Raw genomic sequence first — 23,368 nt, forward strand, 5'->3', positions numbered from 1 at the left:
AAAATAAATAACTAAAAATAAAGCAAGCAAAGAGAAGAAAAAGAAATGCCTACTTTAAGTGAAAAAAACAATAAAAAGGGTATTTCTAGGGCTGGAGAGATGGCCCAGCAGTTAAGAGCACTGACCGCTCTTCCAAAGGTCCTGAGTTCAATTCCCAACAACCACGTGGTGGCTCACAACCATTTATAAATGAGATCTGGTGCCCTCTTCTGGTGTGTCTGAAGACAGCTATAGTGTACCCACATATATTAAATACATAAACAACCGCCACCCCCATTTAAAAAGGGGGGGGGTGTTTCTAGACATTTTAAATTCCTGTAAAGCAACTGTATTACTGAGTGACGGCCTAAAACAGAAGACTGACATGCATGCAGTAGTACTTGCGTGTCCTAAGAAACACTTTAATGCTTGGGTAGAGAATGACTCAGTCCACTTAGACTTTAGTCTTTTTTTGAATGAGGTGCATATTTTATTCAGGTGCCCTTGTTTTACCCTAATGTCTTAGATCTTTTTTTTTTTTTTTTGGTTCTTTTTTTCGGAGCTGGGGACCGAACCCAGGGCCTTGCGCTTCCTAGGCAAACGCTCTACCACTGAGCTAAATCCCCAACCCCAATGTCTTAGATCTTATTCAGCATGTTTCGTTTAGAAATTACTAATCTTTAACTGACTGTATTTGTCTGTCTATTTATTTTGGGATGTGTGTTTGTGTGTGCATGCATGCATACAGGTATCCCAGGAAGTCAGAGAAGGACATTGGGTCCTTTACAGCTGGAATTTTAGTAGGTTGTGATCCGCAAGTGTCCTCTGGAAGAGCAGTTTACACTCTTAACCACTAGCCAGCACTTGCGCCGTAGGCTTTCCTATTTTTGTTGATAGATACTTTTGATGTATACTGGTCAGGTATTTTGTAGAAAGTTCCTCAGTTGATATTTTTCTTGTGATTGGACTAGTATATTTTGGGTAGGAAAACACAAAGGGTAAAATACCATTTTATTATAATGTATCAAGGGTCTGTGCAGTGACTGTAATTTATGACTTGTGTGTGTGTGTGTTGTGTGCCATGTGCATTTGTATGTGCAGATCTGTCCATGTGTGTGCACTTGTAGAGGCCAGAGGTTGACACTGGGTATTTTCTTTTGTCACACTCTCCACCTTACCTTGTTTTTTGAGACAGTTTCTTACTCAAGCTGGAGCTCACCAGTTGACCAGACTAGCTGGTTAATGAGCTCCTATGGTCTTCCTGTACCTACTCCCTAATGCTGGTATTTCAGGTGTGTGTAGGCATGTGTGTGCTCGTGCACACACACACACACACACACACACACACACACACACACACCTCTCTGTTGTCTGTCTGTCTGTCTGTCTGTCTCTTTGTGTGTGGGGATATATGGTAGGGATCTGAATTACTAAAGTCCTGATGATTGCATAGCACTACAGGGAACCATCTCTCCAGCCCTGCTTTCTTATTATGTGTTGGTGTTGGAGATTAAACTCGGGACATTGAAGGTTAGGAAGGTGGTGTGCCGTGAGCCATGTCCCTAGCTACTGTGTGCCACTGGTACCATATTATTTCAGCCTTGACTATAGGAACACTTTTTTATTGAGTCCCCATGTCCCTGTGACATACTCCTGACACAGGAAATAGTTTTTTATTCTCTAATACTTCCTTTATGACACTTAAGATAACTTGAGGCTTATCTTGTCTTAGCCTGAAATGAATCAGGTTCCTTGTCTTCTTTTTTCTGGTATTAAAACCCAGTAGGTTTACCCATTGCTAATTACTGTCATCCTTATAACTGACAGCAAAGAAACGGGTGTCTGTCTTTATAGACGTGTATAAATACTTATGTCTGGAACCATGTTTACCATGCTAAATGTGAGTCCATACTGATCTCCAACATTATTCCAGTATCTCATTACATCTATTAGTTTTGTGAACTTGACAAAAACTGTAGTCACTCCGTAAGAAGGAAACTCACTTAAGGAATTGCCTCCCTCCATTTAGACATTTTTGTTGGACATTTTCTTGATGAATGATTGATTAATGTAGGCGCACCCAGCCCACTGTGGGTGATGACATTCCTTTGCTGACTGTCCTGGGTTGTATTTCAAAGCAAGCTGAGAAAGCCAGTAAGTAGCATTCCTCCATGGCCCCTGCTTCATTGAGTTGCTGCCTACAGACCCGCTCTGCTTGGGTTCCTTCCTTGGCTTCCCTCAGTGATGAACTGTGTGATTGGGAAGCGTAAGCCACATAATCCTTTCCTCTGCATGTTATTTTTGGTCATGTTGTTTTTCAGAGCAACAGGAAACAAACTAATACATTCATGGATTAGTTTTCTAAAGATTTACTTATTTTTATTTATGTGTTTGCTTGCATGAATTTTTGTGTACTGCATGCTACAGAGGTTCAAAAAGGGTATCAGGTCCTTTGGAAGTAGAGTTATAGGCAGCTGTGAGCCTCACGTGGGTGCTGGCTTTTTACAGCTGAGAGCCATCTCTCCAAATGATGCATTATAAGCGGCTTTTACCTTCTTTCACTTATTATAATCTCGCATGCCGACAGTGAGGAGCTTGATTCCTACCATTTGTCACCTCTCTCTTACTTGGTTCCAATGTATGTGTAGTGATAGAGAATGAAGATCGCTAATCTGAAGATCAGAAATTTAAACTTGACACTTGAACGGTGACATGATGCCACAGTTGGAAAATTCCATGCCTATTCACATGTCACAGGTTGCCATCAAAATCAGGTATACTGAAAATATTACATAAAATCACCTTCAGGCCTGGTGGGAAAGGCAGTTATGAATTTTGTGTTCAGTTTTGGGTCTTATTCCTAGGATAGCTTATGCGTATGAAGATATTCCTAGAATCCCAAACACTTCTGGACCCAAGCATTTCAGATGGAGAATACTCAGTTTATATCAGAATTACTAACTTGTATTCCCCAGCCCTGTGGGAGGCTGTCACAAAGAACGTAAGCGAATGTGTGATTCCTCTTGCTTTTCATCCTACCAACAGATTCCATTTATTTTCTGGGTTACTCAGGTTTTTTCACCCATGTTGTTGATTTGTTTCTTATATTCATAATACAGATGGGTTGCCATTTTTCATTCCATCTTGGGATTCCTCAAATCTACTGAATAATTTGAACATTTGCAAATATAAAGGCTTATTACTCTTTTTGCTATAACATTTTATGCGTTTTTGACAAGTACATGGTTGTATCTTTGTCACTGGATTTTCATAGAGCGTGCTTTCAGTGTCCTAACCAGTCTTCTGTGCTTCAGCTGTTCAGTGCCCCTCCCTTTTCTCCTCTTTCTCCTGGTGGTCCTTGAGCTTTCACTTTCCAGAATGTCAGTTATAGCACACCATATGTTAACTATCTGAGTGGTGTCTTAGGGCTTCAGTTGATGTGATGAAACACCATGACCAAAAAGTAAACTAGAGAGAAAGGGGCTTACACTTCCATATTGCTATTCATTATTGAAGGGAGTCAGGACAGGAACTCACACAGGGCAGGATCCTGCAGGCGGGAGCTGAGGCAGAGGCTGTGGAAGGATCAAGCACTGGTCCAGGTGAGGGAAATCACTTAAGGTTTATTAAGTGGATAGGTCTCTGTGTAGGTAAAACTCATATTTGTTGGGCTGGTGATGTGGCTTCGTTGCTACAGTGCATGCTTACCATGAAAACCTGGATTAGATCCGCAGGGCCATGTAAACTGGACTGGTCCCTGTCTATAATCTCAGCAATTAAGAGGTAGAAGTAGGAGGATCAGGGGCATTGTATCATGGGTGCAGATATGCACAAACATACACTAATAATAAATTTAAAATTAAAAAACCTCCTTTTTAAATCCCATGTCAGCTGAAAATAATGACTCTTAAAGACTGATAAAGACACTCCTTTGAAATCACATTATAATTGTGGATGTGGCAGTCATTCATTGGCTACATGCTGTTGAATGGTTAAGGCACTTTTGCTCATTGAACATGAAAGGCTTTTAGTTCACTTTTATATAAGCAGAGGTTGTCTTACAGGTAAGACATTTTGAGGGCTCTTAGTGCCTGTAATTCCAGCTCCAGAGGATCTAATGATTTCTGCTGGCCTCTGGGGCATTTGCCCCCACCCCAGAAGCACATATGCACAAAATTAGAAGTAAAATAAAATCATAGGCACAATGTTGTATTACTTGGTGCCAAGTTCCCTCTTCCTCTATTGAAGATAGAAATTAGTATAATTAAACCATTTAAATGGAAAGTTGTATGTTAACTTGTTGCAGTGCGACTGGGCTTTAATGAACTATTAGATTTGGTAGTGATCTGAGGTTGGAACTTAGGTTTCCATGGTTCTATTAGAAGTCCTCTTGACTTTGTTTCTCTTTGGATGTGCTTCATCTGTTTGCCAGACTGGAAAGAACAGGGCTGTAATCCGGTAAATGATCAGGATGTTTTCAATGTTGACAGGCTTTCTGTCATAGATTCTAAGTTTGGAACCAAAATATCTCAGTTTGTCTATCGGGCACCCTTTAGAACCTTAGGTGTAGGACAAAGTTCTCTTTTATACTGTATACATGGCAGAAGCCAGTTAGTAAGTGACACTAGGGTTACACAACTGTGGGCTTGTTACAGAGTGTTCTGGCCAAAGGGCCCGTGTATCAAAGGCTGGCAGAAAAATGGCACAGGAAGGCCAGTGTCCAGCCTTAATGCTTGGTCCTTGTTTGAAAGGTATGCAAGCCTGGGAAGGACTGTTTATCTTTTCCAAGGGAAGTTCCTTGTTCTCCCAGTGGCCAGAGGCCAGCCTGCTTAATGCATTGCCAGACCAGGGGTAAGTGAGCCAAGTACTGAGCAAGCTTAGTCTCCAGGGACTTGCGAGTGTTTGTGGTGAAGGAACTGGGAGACTGACAACCCACTATCTTACCTGCTTTTCATTAAAAACAAGTCTTATTTCCTGATCATCTTTTTTCTGACTTGGGATTTATCAGTGTTCAGTGCACTTAATCTTCAGGACCAGCATAATTTTCTGTCGTGAACCCTGCTGCCTTTGTAGTGGGGCATTGTGTCAGCACGCTGAGAAGCTCTGTTGTACAGCCACCTCGGGCTGTTTGCTTTGGCTTTGTCCTGGGCATCTCAGTAGTACTTCATCGTCCAGTGTGATAGCAACTGAGTACACCGTATTAGCTTCATTGTTGTTGACTGATCTACTTTATTAAGTTTCTTATATTCTGACTTCTACATTTCTATGATAGTCATACAGCTATTGATTGGCTCAACAATCTGTAATTATTACCTGTTGATGCAGCAGTCTTTGTGTGTTGCTGCCTTCCATAATGTCACACAACAACCAAACACTGTAACAGCACTATTCTTAGAATATGTCCTCATCAGTAAATGACTCAGGCATTGTAATTTAAATACTGATACAGCCGAGTATGAGGCCACACATACACTAGCTTTTCCAGGAGCATTGTTGCTGGGCTACATGGCCCAGCTTTTCCAAGGCAAGACCTTGTCTTTAAAAAAAAAAAAAAAAAATCCAGACTTACTAAGTAGAGAATCCTGGGTTTTTCTCCAGATACCTCAGAAATGATAGTGATTTGTGGCATGAAACCTCATAGGAATGCCAGTGTACATTAGCATAGTAAATTCATGAAGTGTCATTTCCTACAGTTTTTCCCTAAAAGCGAATAATAAAATGTTTTGTGATATCTTCTCCATCCCAGTGGATTGTCCTGTGTGGACCTGGGGATGAGCACATCCACCTGAGAGGTGATTGGGTTACGTGCCCATTTCCTAGTAGGGAGTTGATTTAATATTGGATCATTGATTATTTGAGAGTTGGACTCTTTGTCCTGTGCTTTCTGCCCTTTGACTACAAATATTACTGATGGCATATTATTTTCAACTCCTTATTTTCATGCCTGTTCTCCCATTCTTGATCAAGCTTCATTTTCTCTCCTAGAGTTCTGTGGCACTTTATAAATTTCTGGGCTGGGGAGCATCTCAGTGGGTTAAAGCACTTGCTATGGAAGCATGGGACCTGACTTCAAATCTCCAGCACCCAAGTGAAATCTGAGCATGGCTGCCTGTGCCTTTAACCCGTGCAGGCCAGAGACAGGCGCATCCCTGGGGCTACCAGCCTAGCTCCAGGCTCAGTGAGAGACCCTGTCTCGGGGAATAGGCTGGAGAGTGATGGAGCAGGACACATGACATCCTCCTCTGTGTGTGTGTGTGTGTGTGTGTGTGTGTGTGTGTGTGTGTGTGTGTGTGTGTATGTGTGTGTGTGTGCGTGCGCATGTGTGTGTATGTGTGTGTGTGCCTGTGTGTGTGTATGTGTATGCGCACATGTGCACACACACAACTGAAAACCTTTTAAGATTTGAGTCTACATGACATCTTCACTGTTTGTATACTTTATTCTCTGTAGTCAGTATTGATTGTGCACAGTCTGTTCCCAGCACTGGGTTATGCCAGGCAGCATGCCCTCAGGGATAAGTCTGACAAACTGTTGAAAGTGCAATTTAGTGTACTCTCTGAATTTTTCTCCTTTTGTAGAGGTTTAGAATCTGAACTGTTAATGGTATCTTGGCTACTCCTTCCCCTTCATTATTTTCATTGTGTTTTGTTTTTTTCTTCAGAGACCAAAGTCAGATTACTACCAAAACCAGCAAAAGTTTTTCCATACCTAGGCATTAGGAAAATATGAGTTATAATTCCATAATATTTACACCTCAGGATAATGTCATTTGCTAGTGTGGATTAATTTGTCAGCTGTTTATTAACTGCCTAGAAGCTGTGCTGTGAGCATTTGCCTGATGGAGACAGAAGACTATATGTCACTCTTGGTTTGTTTTCTTTTTTAAAAACAAGATCTCGTGTGGCCTAGTCCAGTAGGTGACCTTGAGTCCTGCCTCCCCTTCTCAGTGTGGGGATAACAGGTGTGTCCACCATTTGTGGTGCCAGGGATTGAAGCCAAGGGTTAGCGCATGCAGGGCAAGCACTCTGCCATCTGGACTTCAACCCCATCCCCAAATTCTATAACTCTGTATGTTCATTGTGTGTGTGTGTGTGTCTGTGTGTCTGTGTCTGTGTCTGTGTCTGTGTGATTATATGCGTGTGTGCATGCCAGTACACATCCACATGTGCTCAAGCTGCCAGCAGTTAACACTGGGTGCCCGTTTTCATCCCTTTCCTTGGTCTCTGAGGTAGGATCTCTCTCACTGAACCTGGGACTTATGGATTTGCCTGCACTGGTTGGCTCAGCCATAGCTCTCAGGGTCCCTCAGTTACAGATGTGTCCACCTTGCATCCAGCATTTATATCTGTACTAGGGATGCAAGCTCAAGCTGTCATGTTTGCTTGGCACATACTTTAATGATTGCTGTTTCCTGAGCCCTTAGATTATATAACATTGATGGCAAAGCTAGATGAAAAACTCTTGGCCCGTGGAAGGATTGTGAAAAGGGAACATTGCAGTTGAGCTGAAATGATGTGTAGATGTAATTTGTAAAGATAATTCTTGGTTCTCTGTGAATGGTTGGTTTAGAGAAATGTATAGGGCTTCCTCCCAGAGAAGTATTGATTGACACATAGCAGCCAAGTAGAGTCTAAGAGACAGGGTGGTTGCGTACTGCAGTGTTGATGTTTGCTCTTCTCGACTTGTCTTTGATAGTTCAGAAAATGCTTATATAGAGATAAAGTTCTGAGAAAACAAGAATTGAAAGACCTTTCAGACTATCTGGATCTGTTGTCTGGTTCTTGCCTGCTATGATCTCACCTGAGGATAAATTTGGTCAGAAAGAACCTTGGTGGTTATGCAGAGAATAAGAGTCAAACAGCGTCTTCCTGTGGACTTCCCTCTTGTACCTGGTGGCAGCAGCTGTCCTGGCCTGAGGACATGTTGCTGCCCTTGCCACTCTAGCTCTTACTTGATAAGCTTCTGTTGCCTTGTATGTTGGGAGTTCAGGGCCAGCCTAGGGGATTTATTGATAACCTCAATTTTCAAAATTTCTATCATCTCTTCCCTTATGAAAGGCAGCACTGGTTAAGGTTTTCAGGACTACTGCCTTTTTCATGGTCAGTTATTTGGGTGGTTTCTCAGATTGATGATTCCATGTGAGATTTGTGTGCTTGTCTTTTTTGCTACTAATGTGATGTAGAAACACCCTGCCTTTCCCTTTGACTATACTCTGTCAGATGACTAATGTCTTGCACTGACACTGCACATTGGCGCACAGATTTTGTTCTTTATTCTCCCTTCCTCCAGGGTCATCTAGTAGCAGGCACCCAAACCAAGCAACCCCAAAGAAAAGTGGTTTAAAAAATGGCCAAATGAAGAATAAAGATGATGAGTGCTTTGGAGACGACATTGAGGAGATCCCAGATACTGATTTTGACTTTGAGGGGAACCTAGCCCTTTTTGACAAGGCAGCTGTGTTTGAGGAGATCGACACTTACGAGAGGAGAAGTGGTTCCCGTTCTCGGGGTGTCCCAAATGAACGGCCCGCTAGGTACCGTCATGATGAAAACATCCTGGAATCGGAGCCAATCGTGTACCGTAGGATCACAGTTCCACACAGTGTGAGCAAGGAGTTCTGCACAGGTGAGTCACGCTGAGCCCTGCCTTGGGCTGCTCTTACTTCTGAGTTTGTTCTTTGGAAGTCAGCATCTTGCATCAGAAATTGGTGACCTAGCTATTGACACAGTGCTATTGTTTGTTGGGGACTGTGGCTAACTTAGCACTGATCTGTGGTGGCGGAGTAATTTCAATACTTGTCCCTTTGTATCCTACATCTGGCAGATGTAATGTTCATCTGACCTTTTCTTTGGTCTGGTCTCCCTGTTAACTATCTATATATTTTACCAGAAATGTAGCTCTGTTTGCTAGTTTTTGGCTGATGCAAGAAAGAATTGAAGATGGGTAAAATCCATGTATTAAATTGGTGTATTAAGAGGTTACATTTGTTTGCCCTACTGCCCTTATCTGCCTTGATCACTGAGAGCTTGGCTAGTTAAGGTTCTCACCTAACAGAGTAGTCCCTTTGTAGTGATAAAAGCCACTGTATTATAGTGTAGTTCTCTTGCCTTAGCGATTTTCTTTGATTGATTTACTTTTCAATTTTATGTGTGTGCAGTGCCCTTGGAGCCCAGAAGAGGGCACTGGATTCCCCTGGACTGGAGTTACAGTCAGTTTTGAACAACCTTGTAGGTGCTGGGAATACAGCCCCCATCTTCTAGAAGAGCAGCCCCTAGTTAGTTTTAAGGGTTTATTTTAGAAAACAAACTTTTACTCTGTAGCCCTGGCTGGCCTGAACACCCCAGAGAGCCATCTACCGCTACCTCCCAAGCACAGGAACTGGAGGAGTCTGCATCACATCCAGCTGTTCAGTTTTCTATTTTAGTTTCATTTTTAAAAGATATTCTTATTTTATGTTATGGATGTTTTATCTGTACATCTATCTGCACACCAGAAGAGGTCATCTGATCGCCCAAGACCTCAGTTGTAGACGGTTGTGAGTTACCATGTCGGTGCTGGGAATTGAACTCAGGACATCTGAAAGAGCGACTAGTGTTCTTCACCTTGAAGCCACCTCTCCAGTTTCTGACTTTTTTTTAAAAGCATTTAATCGGGAGCTTGCTTACAGAGGCCTAGTCCATTATCCTCCTGGCAGATTGGTGTGATGCTGGAGAAGTAGGTGAGAGCTACATCCTGATCCACAAGCAGGAGAGTGGGGAGTTGGGGAGGGAGGAAGAGAGAGAGGGAGAGGGAGAGGGAGGTAGGGGGAGGATAAACTGTGAGCCCCTGGTTCTAGTTTGGGCTTCTGAAACTCAGAGCCCATCCCCAGGAGCACACCCTCTCCACCAATGTTACAGCTGCTGAGCCTTTTAATTCTTTCAAATAGTGCTACTCACTGGAGACTAGACATTCAAATATAGGAGCCTGTGGGGGCCATTCTCACTCAAATTACCCCAAGCTTGTCTTCAAATCTGTGGCCTAGAAGTACAAATGAAAAGCAGCTGTAGGAGACTGCCTCATCAGTATCCTTCCTTCTCCAAACCATATATGAACCAGATTTGTTAGAATACAGCATACAAATTATTCCCAGTGAACCTAGGAGCCCAGACATTTTAATCGTGAGTGCTCACAGAAAGAAATGTGTAGACACCTAAATTGATTAGATGACAGCTTGTGCACCCTATGAAGGATATGCAAACTGCCAGGCTAAGACTGCAGTTGTTCCAGTTCTCCACTGGTAGACCCTGGTAGGCATGCCTCTTTACAGGGGTGGGGTGGGGGTGGGGTGGGGGGGTGGAGGTGGAGGTCGAGGGACCTCCTTAGGTCTCAGTGACTGCTGAGCGCCTTGCGGTTTCAAAGCTACTTGTCTAAGGACAGGTAGCCTTGCTCAAACTTCAGGCTACCTACCCCCCTCCCTTCCTCCTCCTCTTCTTCCTCTTCTTCCTCCTCCTCCTCTCTCTCTCTCTCTCTCTCTCTCTATCTCTGTATCTTTCTTTCCTTGTTGTTGTGGTGGTGTTTGTTTGTTTGTTTGTTTTTGAGGCAGGGTTTCTCTGTGTAGCCCTGGCCATCCTAGAACTCATTATTTAGATCAAGCAGGTTTCAAACTTACAGAGATCCACTCACTCTGCTTCCCAAATGCTGGGATTAAAGGTATACACTTCCACCTCCTGGCTTAATTTTCAGGCTTTTCAAAATTAGTCACCTACTAGGCATGCTCCCTGACCTATTAACTGCTGTTGTTGCTGTGTCTTTCTGTGCTGCCATCCCTGTGGCGCTGCAGAGTGGGGTTGGAGTATGAGATATGTGGTTTCCTGGAGTTATTTAGACCAAAGGAATGCCCGAGCTTGGGAAGATTATGGTCTTACCTTATAGGTAAGTGAGAGTCTACAATGAGGATGAGGAGAACATTTCAGATCCTTTTTTTTTTTTCGGAGCTGGGGACCGAACCCAGGGCTTTGCGCTTCCTAGGTAAGCGCTCTACCACTGAGCTAAATCCCCAGCCCCCAACATTTCAGATCCTTAAGAACCCAAGAAGAGAGGGGGGGAAAAAAAGAACCCTAGAAGACATTTCTTGAAGAGCCCAAACAAGTACTCATTTTTCCCATCAGACACTGCACCTCTACAGCTTTGCATTCATACATCTTTTATTTTAATGACAGGAATAGAAAATCAGTTCTCATGAAATTATTTTCCAAGAAACTATATGCCACATGTGCTGGTTCTTGACCAAGAACTCAGGGATAGCAGCTTGTGCTGTGCACTGCTAAGTGGCATTCTCCTAGTGCATGACCATTAGGCCACAGGAAGCCCAGCAGCCTCTTGCCACCTGGTTTTTCCTGTTTTTCCTAATAACAGTCAGTAGAAATTAATTCCCTCTGTCATGCTAGAAATAGAGCAACAGTTGTCTCACTGAGCAGCTTTCTTCTCCAGCTTTTTTTTTTCTTTTCTTTTCTTTTTTTTCGGAGCTGGGGACCCAACCCAGGGCCTTGCACTTACTAGGCAAACGCTCTATCACTGAGCTAAATCCCCAACCCCTGTTCTCCAGCTTTAAAGCACAGTCTTCAAGCAGGTTTTTACTGAGCTATATTCAAATAGCAAAGAACTGGACACTCTTCAGTTCCAAATGTTAGCATCAGAAAAAAGCCATCTGTCCGGGCTATTTGGAGAAATGATTTAGTTGATATTCCTTTGTCTCTTGTGTGTGAGGACAAGTGAGGAAGGGAATCTGTAGTGTAAGAAGTGAAATCTGATTAATGGCAAACAGATGCAGTCTCTAAAAAGTGCTGTCTCAGAAATGGCCCAGTCTGATCAGTAATTTCCAGGAGTGGCCTGGAGAACCCTCAGCCTTGTAGCATTCATGTTTTGAATACTGGATGCTTTCATTTTTGCTAATACCGAGGGTAGTGGAAGAAGAGCAATATGCTGATCACCTGTTTGGTGCTGGCTTGGGTTTTAGATCTAACAGCTTGCTGTGGCTGTCCTTCATATTCATGCTAAGTAGTGTCAATAACACGGAAGCAGGTATCTGATAATTGGACATATTCCCCTTACAATAATCTCTGCCAGCAAAGGGAGAGGAAGGGGGACATGGACGGGGACACACACACACACACACACACACACACACACACACACACATACACAGAGTACGTGAGCGAGTGCGAGCACGTGCGTGCATGAGCGAGAACACAAGTGTGAGCATGCCTGAGTGTGCATGTGCACGAGTTTATTACAGTAGGTCAGTTAACTGGGAAAATACATCCAGGATCAACTACATTTAGGTCCTTGTTTAGCCCACGTTTCTCTGGAAAGCTCCTTTCGGTTCTTTCTCAGGGCTATTGTCTCTACTGGGACAGGTTTTAAGACAGTGTCTTGGCCTACCTGAGTAGGTCAGGGTGTCTCTGGATCCAGACTTATAAGTTGAAACTCTGTAGAAAACAAATTGTTAGTATATGTGTATGTGAATGTACTAGGTACAATGAAGAAGTCCCCAGAGAATACTGCTTAGAGGTGGTAGGGTGCCAGAGGAGAATTTTTGCAAAATATATCCTGAAATGCATACTTGGGACCAGTTGGGTCTAACAAAACACTATACTTGGGCTGAGACAATTGCTCAGTCAGCCAGATGCTTACTGTACAAGTGTGGGACTCTAATCCAAGTGTGACTGCACAAGACCCACATAAAAAACTGGGTGTGTCAGTACATGCCTGTAATCCCAGTGCAGGATACATGGAGACAGGAGGATGGATTCCTAGAGCTTTCTGACCAGCCACTGTGTCAGGGTCTATTTTAGATCTGGTTTTAAAAAGTAAGATAATGACTGGGGGTGGTGGTGGAGGGGGGTGGTGGTGGTGGTGGTGGTGGTGGTGGTGGTGGTGGTGGTGGTGGTGGTGGTGGTGGTGGTGGTGGTGGTGGTGGTGGAGGATGCCTCTGGCCTTGATATGCACCCATAAAAGCACACTAACACCAGAAGAAACTTGTGCTTATTATTTGTAACCTGCTCTTAATGTAGTAGGAGCTGGGCATGTTGGTTCACACCTTTAATCCCAGCACTCAGGAGGTAGAGGCAGGCAGATCCCGTGAGTTTGAAGCCAGCCTGGTCCACAGAGCAAGTTCCAGGACAGCCAGGGAGGGGTACACAGAGAACCCTGTCTCACAAAACCAAAGAACAACAACAAAAGGATTTAGTCGAGAGAGCTGGGGTACAGCTTAGAAATCAAGAGCTTGATTTGCATGTTCAAAGCTTAGTCCTCAGCTTGGGAGTAGGAGTGGGGAGTCACGGAGATAGAAAGATACCCTGAATGCCCAGAGCACAAGAAGGGTGTGGATAGTAGGAGTGCTAGGTGTTGAAAGGCAGGCAAGCTACAGGTGAGGTTGCAAGCTTTAGTCAGGAACAGAACAGAAGCTCTTGGGCAGAATTTTCTAGGCTGAGAAGAGGGTGTTTATTGGTAACAAGGCAGGTACTAATGATTCTAGTGAGCAAAAGCTGGTTTGGTTGAGGGTAGAGTTTGTAGGGTGACTAGAAAGTAGTAAGAACAGCTTTGGACCAGAGCACAGAGGCCTTGTATATATAGCTTTGCATGTGTATGTATGTTGCATACATGCTGTAGTGCACATGTGGGGTCAGAGGACAACTTGGAGATGACAGTTCTTTTCTTCCACCATGTGAGTCCCTGGTGTGTTAGTCTTGGTACCAAGTGCCTTTACCCATTATCCTGTCTCAGCAGCCCAACTGGATTTTAGATCAGAGCATTATATGATCCCAATCTTACTGGTCTTCTGGGAAGATTTAGCACTGAATGAGAGGAACAGAGGACACTGAAGCAGGATCAGGTTGACATTCAAGATGAAACAAATCAGAATGTCGAACAATCAACTGTAAATACAAAGATGAGAAAGATATGACAGGAGAATTTGATACAGTATGATAATTGGACACAGTTAAACTGTTGAATAAGCTAGAGGCTTGAGAGGGACTGGATGAGAGTGAAGGAAGAGTGGCTATAGCAGCCTAGCTGTACTTAGGTTGCTGGACTGTAGAGAGCTATGTGTGATTTTGTGAGTTGAGTCCCCACACCTCTTTTCTTCAGTAATGCTTTGCAGTTGAGCCCAGAGAAAGAAAAAGGTAGAGGTTCCACTCTGAAGGATAGATTGCTGGGAAGGTAGTTTCAGTAATAAGGTTTTGAGTTCTAAACCAATAGAAAGTTACTGAGCCTGTGCCCTTCTCTGTAGAGTGGGTGATCATTGTCAAATAAAGTAGACTTAAAGCAACCTGCACAATTTTGCGTTCCAATTGGTTGCTCAGTAAATACTTGAGTTTAAATGCGCAAAGGCTGCCTCAGGAAGATTATGTGGGTCTCCCTGCTCTTGTGGATCATTGGCAGATACAGTCCATGAGGGCAGTGGGAGCAGAGACATGGAATAGGAGGTTCAGGAGCCCTGTGAGTATGTACAGTAAATAAAGCATACCAGAGCCTGCAGTCAGTAGGCAGATCAACTTACTTAGGGAAATTAAAATCATATAAAGTTTTGGGGGACTGAGGGAAGGGACATCCAAGATGGGCAAGGGACAAAGGCTTAGTGTACCTGGAATGCCTCATTAGGATGGGAAAGCATTTCAGATGGCCGAACAGGTTTTGTCAGGAGAAAGGAAATTGATTCCATAAACTAATTGAGGCTACATTCCTCATGTAGAGGTGAAAATGGGGTCTTAGAATTCCCTAGGTAAGGTCAGAGAAGAAGAAAATGCACTAAGGAAGGGAGTCTCCCATATTGCATGGAGCCCAGAAGCTATCAGGTCATGGTGGACTTAGCAGCGTTTTCCTGCAAGATTATTTTAGAACATCGACATTTTAAAAAAATACCAAGCGCCAGACACTAGGTACTAGATAACCAGATACTTAGTCACTTCAGGATCTTTAGAGTGCTGGACAGCCAAATACGTAAATATCCAAATACAGAAATGGGTTCAGTGCTTAGCTGTGGCTGAAATGGGTGGTGACACCTGGAGCAGTAGCATAATTATCAGCAGCTTAACAGGTAATGCAGAGTGAGCATTTGCTGTATTCAAACACCATTCAAAGTATTCCAAGTACTTAGGTCATAGGCTTTTCATGGCATCTCTGAGATTGGACTGTTGAGTTCCTTGTCTTTGTCATCACTGTTTTGCTGAAGTTAGGTGATTTGGTCAAGAATGACTTGTGTGTGTTTGTGTGTATCTGTGTGTAAGAATGTACATGTGAGTATGTGCATGTGAGTGCACATGTCTTCAAAGGCCATAAGAGGGAGTTGGATCCCCTGGGGTTAGAGCTACAGATAGTTCTGAACTGCCTGACATGGGCACTGGATCTGAGGTCATCTGTCAGCTCTTACTGCCTTAACTGCTAAGCCACCTCTCCACTTTGATGGGGAGACTTTACTAACCTCCACAATTTATTTTCTGCTGTATCCCTCTTCTAAAAGGATAGGTAGGGCCATTGGGCACTAGTAGTGGAGGCATTGACTCTTGGCAGCTCTCCTGTCTGCTTTACCGAAGGATTCTTTTCTACCTCTACTCTGGCTGCGGAGATGAGGAAAGCAGCAAAACCACACTGATATGTTTGTTGTCCTGCACAGGGTCCATCTCAAATCTGAATTAAGCTCTCTGGTTTTAGCGCAGACTCATTTCTTCTGACCTCAAGGCCATAGTTGGTTTGTTTCTGCTGTCTTGTGTTTCTTCTCACCCTGGCAAACTGTCTTTTGAGTCTTGATGGATGTCTCATCTTCTCAAGGACAGGTTTGATTCATCACTTCTCTTTGGCCGTTGTCTTCCATAGTTGGCATTTTATTCTGCCTCTGAGCTCTGGGCAGTTTACTCTTGTTACCAAGAGTCTTTCAAGAGCCATCTAGCATTTCTAAGACTAACAACATTTATCTCAAGAATAGGTAGGTAGTTCCAGAACTTGGGAGGCTGAGGCAGGAAACCACCTTAGGTTTCAGGCTGGCTTAGGCTTCATGTGATTCCAGGCCAGCCTGAGCTACAGAGTGAAAACTTGTGTCAGACAAACTAATTATCAAGGAAATCTGTTCTACTTGAATGTATATGCTCAGGAAGAATTCTGGAAGAAATCTGGGATTTTGAAGACACTGGTGAAGATGCTTACCCTGAGGAATATGGAGGTTTTTCTTGGCAGCAGTTATGCTCCTGAGGAAACTGCTTCTCTCCTAGAATTAGGTGTCCATTTCAGTGGGCACTGTTTTATATTACATGCCCTCTTAGACCACTGGCCCCACCCACTTGGTGAATTCCTAGTTTCCCCATGAGCGTCTTCTCATTACCTCCCTCCCCATCACAGGTTAGAACAGGTGCTAGAGATCACTTTCCAAGGGACGACTTCGCAGGAGACAGCAGGAGTTGAATTCAATGCGTTTTGACTAGAACATGCGCACTGGTCACCCTGTGCTCCAGTATCAAGGTTGTCGTTCGTCATGAGCAGAGAAGTAAGGAGCCTGGTCTCTGAAGTTCGCTCTCTGCAGGCAGACTGCCTGATGGCCACTTGACTGATTTGGGGGACCTCAGGTTCTAGCAGATCCTCTGTTACCAGACTACAAAAGTTAATAAACCTGGAAGACCTGTCTTGGTTTTTATAGTTAGGCAGTGTTGTCACTGGCCTTAAGGGCTTGTTTATGGTTATTGGTTCCACTGGGAAGAAACTTTGCCACAATTTTAAGAGTCTGAATTCAGGGGCTGGGGATTTAGCTCAGTGGTAGAGCGCTTACCTAGGAAGCGCAAGGCCCTGGGTTCGGTCCCCAGCTCCGAAAAAAAGAACCAAAAAAAAAAAAAAAAGAGTCTGAATTCAAACTATGGGCTGGAGGAACTGGAACCTACTGTATTTTGGACCAATATCCCCAGTTTGATTACTAGGCTGATCTTGAGCCGATGTGACTACATTGCTAAATATATATCTTATTGCTAGTTCAGTGCCACGATTGCTTATCCAGAGTGAAAAAAGTTTGATTTAGACTTAAAGGTAATAATATCTTTATTTATTTATTTTTTTTCCGGAGCTGAGGACCGAATCCAGGGCCTTGCGCTTGCTAGGCAAGTGCTCTACCACTGAGCTAATTCCCCAACCCCTCTTTATTACTTTTTTTATTACCTTTATTAATCCATCTTCTATCAAAGCCAGGTTGTTCTTGCTCAACCATACCCTGACTCCTCCTTGTTCACAGTTAATTCATTGGATCAGCCATTTTTCAGGTGTTCTGCCTGACACTTTGGAGTCATCCTTCTGTCTGCCCTTCTGCACAGAGTTCAGCACTCCCTTTTCTAAATATAATAGCAAGAAGTACTGCTGTCCTCTGTAGCTGCCACAGGAGAGTGTGTCCTTTACTTACAGTATTCATTCTGGCTCCAAACTTGTTTCTTCTTTATTTTTATTTATTGTTATTTCATCTGCATTGTTTTGCCTCAGTGTATCTGTGTGAGGGTGACATCATCTAGAACTGGAGTTACAGACAGTTGTGAGCTGTAATGTGAGTGCTGGGAATTGAACCCTGGTCTTCTAGAAGAGCAGCCAGTGCTCTTATCCACTGAGTCGTCTTTCTAGCTCGTACAAACTTGTTTCTTCTTTCAAGTTTCCCTTGAATTTTTCATGAGCTTTTTAGTTTCTTGTGCTACCTCATAAATCCCCAGATACCCCTTGGAATCACTCTGTTGGGCCTTTTTGTTTTCACTTTTTTTTTCTGCCTTCATCTCTTTGATAAAATAGTTTGTGTTTGAAAAGCCTTCTGAAAAGCGGTACTGCCCGTTCTCCTCAGCTGAACCTGATATACGCCAGCCTTTGTGGGCGGAGAACGATGCCTTAACTGCGTGTCATTGCCCATTCTGGTCTCTGGAGTTTTGTCTGATTCCTCTCCATTTGGAGCCCCTCTTCCCTTGAGACTGCAGTCCTGTTTGCTTTTTTTTTTTTTTTTTTTTTATTCATTTATTTTATATAAGTACACTGTAGCTGTCTTCAGACACACCAGAAGAGGACATCAGATCTCTTTGCAGATGGTTGTGAGCCACCATGTGGTTGCTGGGAATTGAACTCAGGACCTCTGGAAGAGCAGTCGGGGCTCTTAACCACTGAGCCATCTCTCCAGCCCCCTGCTTGCTTTTTAAGGCACAGCTGACATGCTTTGCAGTCCATGCTTGGCACCTTGTTCAGACCACACAGTTTAGGATAGTAAGCGTTCTCTTTGATTCCTGCACCTGTATTTTTTCTGTTAGGTTCTGAAACTCTGAACAGTGGGTCTGATGGTTTTCCTCACTTGACTCCTTAGCCTACTGCTGGCTTGGTTCTTTGTTACTTTGCAAACAGTTAATGTCATATTCTGAAGCACTTAGCTGTGTGGTTTTTTTTTTTTTCTTTCAAACTGTGTGTGTGGTTTTCATGTGGGTAACAATGCAAACTTCATATTGAAACTATTTAAATATTCTTAAAAACCCCTAAAATAGTGTAGTGAGTAACCAACCATACATCCTTTGTTCAAGGAGTCTCAGTTACGATTTGGCACATTTAAGTATGTACACACAGCACAGAGCTTTGCGACGATTTCTGTGACGTTCCTTAGTCAGGGGCCACCATGCCTGACCTCCAGTACTTATTTTTAAATTACTACTCTTTAGACAGCGCATGGTGGTGCACACCTTTAATACAGTAGGGGTTTGGGGGCTGGTGCTTGCCACAGTGAGCATAGTGGTCAGAGGACAACCTTTGGCATCCTGTCCATCAACCTTTATGTGGGTTCCAGGGATTGAACTCTGCTCATCAGTCTTTTGCAGCAAGTGCCTCTTACTCTCTGAGCCATCATGCCACCCTAACAGTAGTGCTTTTTGTTTTTATTTGGGGACAGTTTCTCATTACAGAGGCCAGGCTGGCCTGGCACTCAGAATTCAGAGATGCACCTACCCCTGCTTCCCGAGTGCTAGGATAGAGTCATACACCAACACGCTCAGCTCAGTGGTTTATAGCTGTGTTTGAGTTCACCTTCGCCTGGATACAGTTACATGTCGGGTTCCTTTTGCTTCCTAAAGTCTAGACCAATTTCCTAAATGTTTGTTATGTTTTTTGGTTGGTTGGTTTCTTGTTTGGTCAGGTTTTTTTTTTTTTTGTTTTTGTTTTTTTGAGACAGGGTCTCTCTGTGTAGCTCCAGCTGGCCTGGAACTTGCTAGGTAGCCCTAGCTGGCCTTGAATTCACAGAGATCTGCCTGTCTCTGCCTCCTGAATGCTAGGACTAAAGGCAGTCCCAGCATCCTTGGCTAATATTTGTTATCTTTTGTGATACTCATACTTGTGAATAGTCTAGGTCATTGCTTTGTAGACTGTCGTGTTAGACGAGTTCTTCAGTGATGAGTAGGGTCATGTCTTTCTCAAGACGGCACATTAGGAGTTCTCAGGTAAATCTATCCTGTAACCAAGACTCTGGGGGTCATTTGGTAAGGTATTGTCCCTCTGACCTTTTCGTTGTAGTGGTGTTTGTCTTTTGATTTAATTAATTCTTTGATAATTTCATATAGCCATACATAAATCATATTCACTCCCAGCAGTCCCCTCTCTTTTCAGTGCAGCCGCTTGCATGCTCTTTGGCCTTCTTCTCTCGTGCAGGTAACCACAACTGCAGTGAGTTTTTAAGTGCAAAAGCCATGTCATATACAGAAGATGGCATTTCTCAGTACCCTCCCCATCCCCTGGCTCTGAAATTCTTTCTGCCTCTTTTCCCAGGATGTGGCCTGAGCCTTGGGGGTTTGATGCACGTGTCTGGTTTAGGGCTGGGCCCTCAACAGCCACTAACTCTCAGACTCTGACCAGTTACGAGCCTCTGCATTAACCACTGCCCACTGTGGAGGGGGTTCTGTGGCCAAGGTAGAGAGCTGTACTAATATATGGGAATAAACATAAATATATAGAAGGCAGTTTGACAGTGTGTCCATTTAGTAAATTACCAGTAATGGGTTTCCCCTAGGGCTAGGGCCTCCAGCCCTATGAGCTGTAAATCAGGTTTACAGTACCGAGCGTGATTCCCACCTGTGGAACAGGCCTCAGACCCAGCTGAGGATCTGAGTTGGTTACCCCATAACCCCTATGCCACTGTTAAATTAGTGGGCACATCTTGCCTAGCAGGTTGATATTGTAGCATTCAGAGTCTAATCACTGGGTTTGACCTAATTTAAACATTACACATCTCCATGTTTGTTGAACATTACATGGTACCACATTAAGATATATAAGTTTTATGCTTGGCGTATTAGTTAAAAGTAAAAATTACTGGTCTGAGCAGGGCGACCATGGTATAAACCTTTAACCCCATGACTTGGAAGGCAAAGGCAGATCTCTGTGAGCTTAAGACTAGCCTGGTCTACAGAGTGAGCTTCAAGACAGCCAGGGCTACATAGAGAAACCTTGTCTCAGAAAAATTATTGGTCTGATATCTGATGACCTGAGTTTGATCCTTAGAACTACATAATGGTAAGAAATTACTGACTCCCACAAATTTTCTTCGCATTTCTACATATATGCCATGACATACATACACAAATGAGTAAAAAAATAAAATATTTTAAAGTAAAAGTTGAGAAATTCTAATACTAAGAGAGGGAAGCTAAGAGTTCCTAAAGGAACTGTTGGAATAGAGACCATAAGTAAGCAAGGTCTCTGGGGCCTGATAGAGGTGGTGTGTGAAGTAAGAGCTGTAGGGTAGTTGCAGCCAGAACGGAAGGCTCCCTGTGTCAGGGTAAGTTTGCTGTAGTAGTAGGCTTCTCTTAACAGTTCCTTTAGAGACCACATTGCACTTATGGTAGCTTTCATAGAGATCTGCAGGGGCTGCCTGTACATTGCTAGTCTGAAGATGCTAATTTACAGGGGGGTTTGAAATATAAAAGGAAGACATACTCACCCTCCAGACTCCCCATTTGGGAACTGCCACAGAATAGACTCAGTTCACAGATCCAGAGGAATCCCACACCTATCATTGGAGCTGTATCCATTCTTTTTTTTTTTTTTTTTTTTTTTTTTTTTTGGTTCTTTTTTTTTTCGGAGCTGGGGACCGAAAGCTGTATCCATTCTTAATGAGATACAGGGCACTGAGCCTTTCCCACTAAAGAGCCACCTTTGTGTACAGATTGCATCACACCAAGAGGCACTTAGTTGTAAGAGTCAGTTAGGCAGGAGAAAGGCCAGACTTGGACAGAAGGGAGGGGAAGCCTGGATGTAGCACTGCCATACTGGACCCTGGAGAGTATCAGAACATGTGTGTCTGTAAGGTGTACTGGAAGGTGGAGTGCACAAATGACAGTGCAGGAGTGGCAGATACCTGCAGTCTAAGACCCAAGAGGCAGCCCAGCCACACTGTGGAAGTGAGTAGTGCAAAGAGGAGCCTCATTTCCTGGCCCATGCAGTGTGTACTTGAGTTGTTTTTCTTGATACCTAAAGGTTAATGGAAGCCTTACAGATGCTGTGCTTGTCACAAACTGGATACAGTTAGCTCTCCCTTTCTTCAGTACAGCTGTAGAATACATAGAATATTGAGAGAAACCCAGCAACTCATTTGACTGCCTCTATTCTCAAACAACAAAGACCACCTTCCAACCCAAACATAATTAGACTTGGCCCATGTTCAGATTGCCAGTGTTATTGTTTGCAGTACACACGCTATGTTCTTGCTTCTTTTCCTTTGGGGCTTATTTTATTCCTCCTGCCTGTTTCTGATAAGCCCGTCTAGCTTCTTGAACTTTATTTATAAGTGTTTAAAAGGAACATTTTGTGATTCTTGTGTGTTCCTTTTTGGAGAAGCAAACAGAGCAGGCTCCAGTAAGGTCCCCAGCATAGGACTGCAGGCAGAGAGGAATCGAGTCCACCTCGCTCTAGGTTATCAAATAGTGCCAGCTCATCGTCATAGAGCAGGGGGAGATGGTAGGAGGGACACTCTGTTCCCAGCTGGAGTAGCCCCAAGTCAGGGTGGAGACTGCTTGTTTCCCCTTATCTCTGGAGTTTCATTCATATTCTCTAGGACTGTGAGGGAGTACCAGCTGAAAATGAATCACTTGTTCGCAGAGAGCCCCTTTCTGTGCAGCATAAAAACTAGGCTCAGAAAGCCTGATTTCTAGTGTAGCAGGCCATTTTAGACCAACAGTGCTTATTCAGGTACATGGGTGAAGGAATGTAGACAGTGAAAGCCCTGCCTTGCATGACTTTGCAGGTAAAGAGGTTTTTGAGGTAGATAGGTGTGTACCCGGTTGGACAGGACAGCCTAGGAGTCTTGAAAATTCAGCCAGCCTTTTCACTGCTATCAGGGCTTCCTAATTAGTTCTAATATGTGCCTGTCTAAAGCAGGCCATAAAAATGGCTGTTTTAATCAGCTCTTGACACGTAAGGTCAGGCTGCACCTTCAGCCTTGGCACCTGGGACACCACTGACTTATATTTTAGAAAGGGGTAGAAAGTGTTTTTAATGGCACTGTTTGTCACCTTTGCCCATAACAAAAACAGGAGGCAGGCAGGCAGAAGTACTCAGCTGACATTTATTTTGACAAATGTTAGGCATTTTTCATTATGTCTTCCTTACATTAAATTGTATTATTCTACCTTCCTTGAGAAGACACAGACCTAAATGCCATAGAATTGGACTTTCTGCTTGGTTCCTTTTGCTAAAACCCATAGCAGATACTCTACTTGTGTCTGGTTTGGCAATCTGTACATCCAAGATTAGATTCATAGTAGAAGTAAAAGCAATTTCTCTAGAAATGGCCAGTAAGTAGGCAGGCATATTTTTCTAAATAGGAAATGCTGGAGCAATGGGATGATGATAAGTCCACAAGAAAATTAATGTTTTTAGGCTAGATCGTAAATAGCATGAGGTTTGACCAATTGGTGAGACCATGCCTGCGTTAAAGACAGATGCAACAAGCTAACGAGCTTAGTGAATCATGGCTACTGATGTAAAAGAGGCACCACCCTACTTGAAGGAGTTAAGGATTTGGGATCCAAAGTGACAGACAGATAATCTTTAATTTTCTGATGACTTGCTAGAGCTTGTTTTGTTGTTGTTTGTGTTTTTTAAATGTGTACAGGTGTTTTGTCTGCATGTTTGACTATACCATGTGTATGAGTGCCCACAGAAGCCAGAAAGAATATCAGATTCCCTGGAACTGGTGTGGGTGCTGGAATCCAGTCTGGATCTTCTGAAAGAGTAGCCCATGTTTCTAGCCTTTGAGCCATCTCTTCAGCCCAGAGGCTCTCCTGGGCCATTGCATTTGTGAGATGACGTTGTTCTTTTGGGAGAGCAGGGCCTTCGTTATTAAGGAAAGGGCTTTGGATCATAAGTTTGT

General features: G+C 43.5%; 1 protein-coding gene across 1 annotated transcript in view; it reads left to right on the forward strand.

Annotated features, from left to right (window-relative positions):
- Edc3 (enhancer of mRNA decapping 3) overlaps positions 1–23,368 on the forward strand; it is a 45,532-nt gene that overhangs the window by 10,182 nt on the left and 11,982 nt on the right. Inside the window, exon 4 of the mRNA NM_001399316.1 lies at positions 8,269–8,604. Within this exon, the coding sequence (NP_001386245.1) occupies positions 8,269–8,604 (336 nt within the window). The remainder of the gene's footprint in view (positions 1–8,268; positions 8,605–23,368) is intronic.

The sequence above is a fragment of the Rattus norvegicus genome, chromosome 8 (genome assembly GCF_036323735.1).
Source record: "Rattus norvegicus strain BN/NHsdMcwi chromosome 8, GRCr8, whole genome shotgun sequence".
Classification (NCBI taxonomy): Eukaryota; Metazoa; Chordata; class Mammalia; order Rodentia; family Muridae; genus Rattus; species Rattus norvegicus.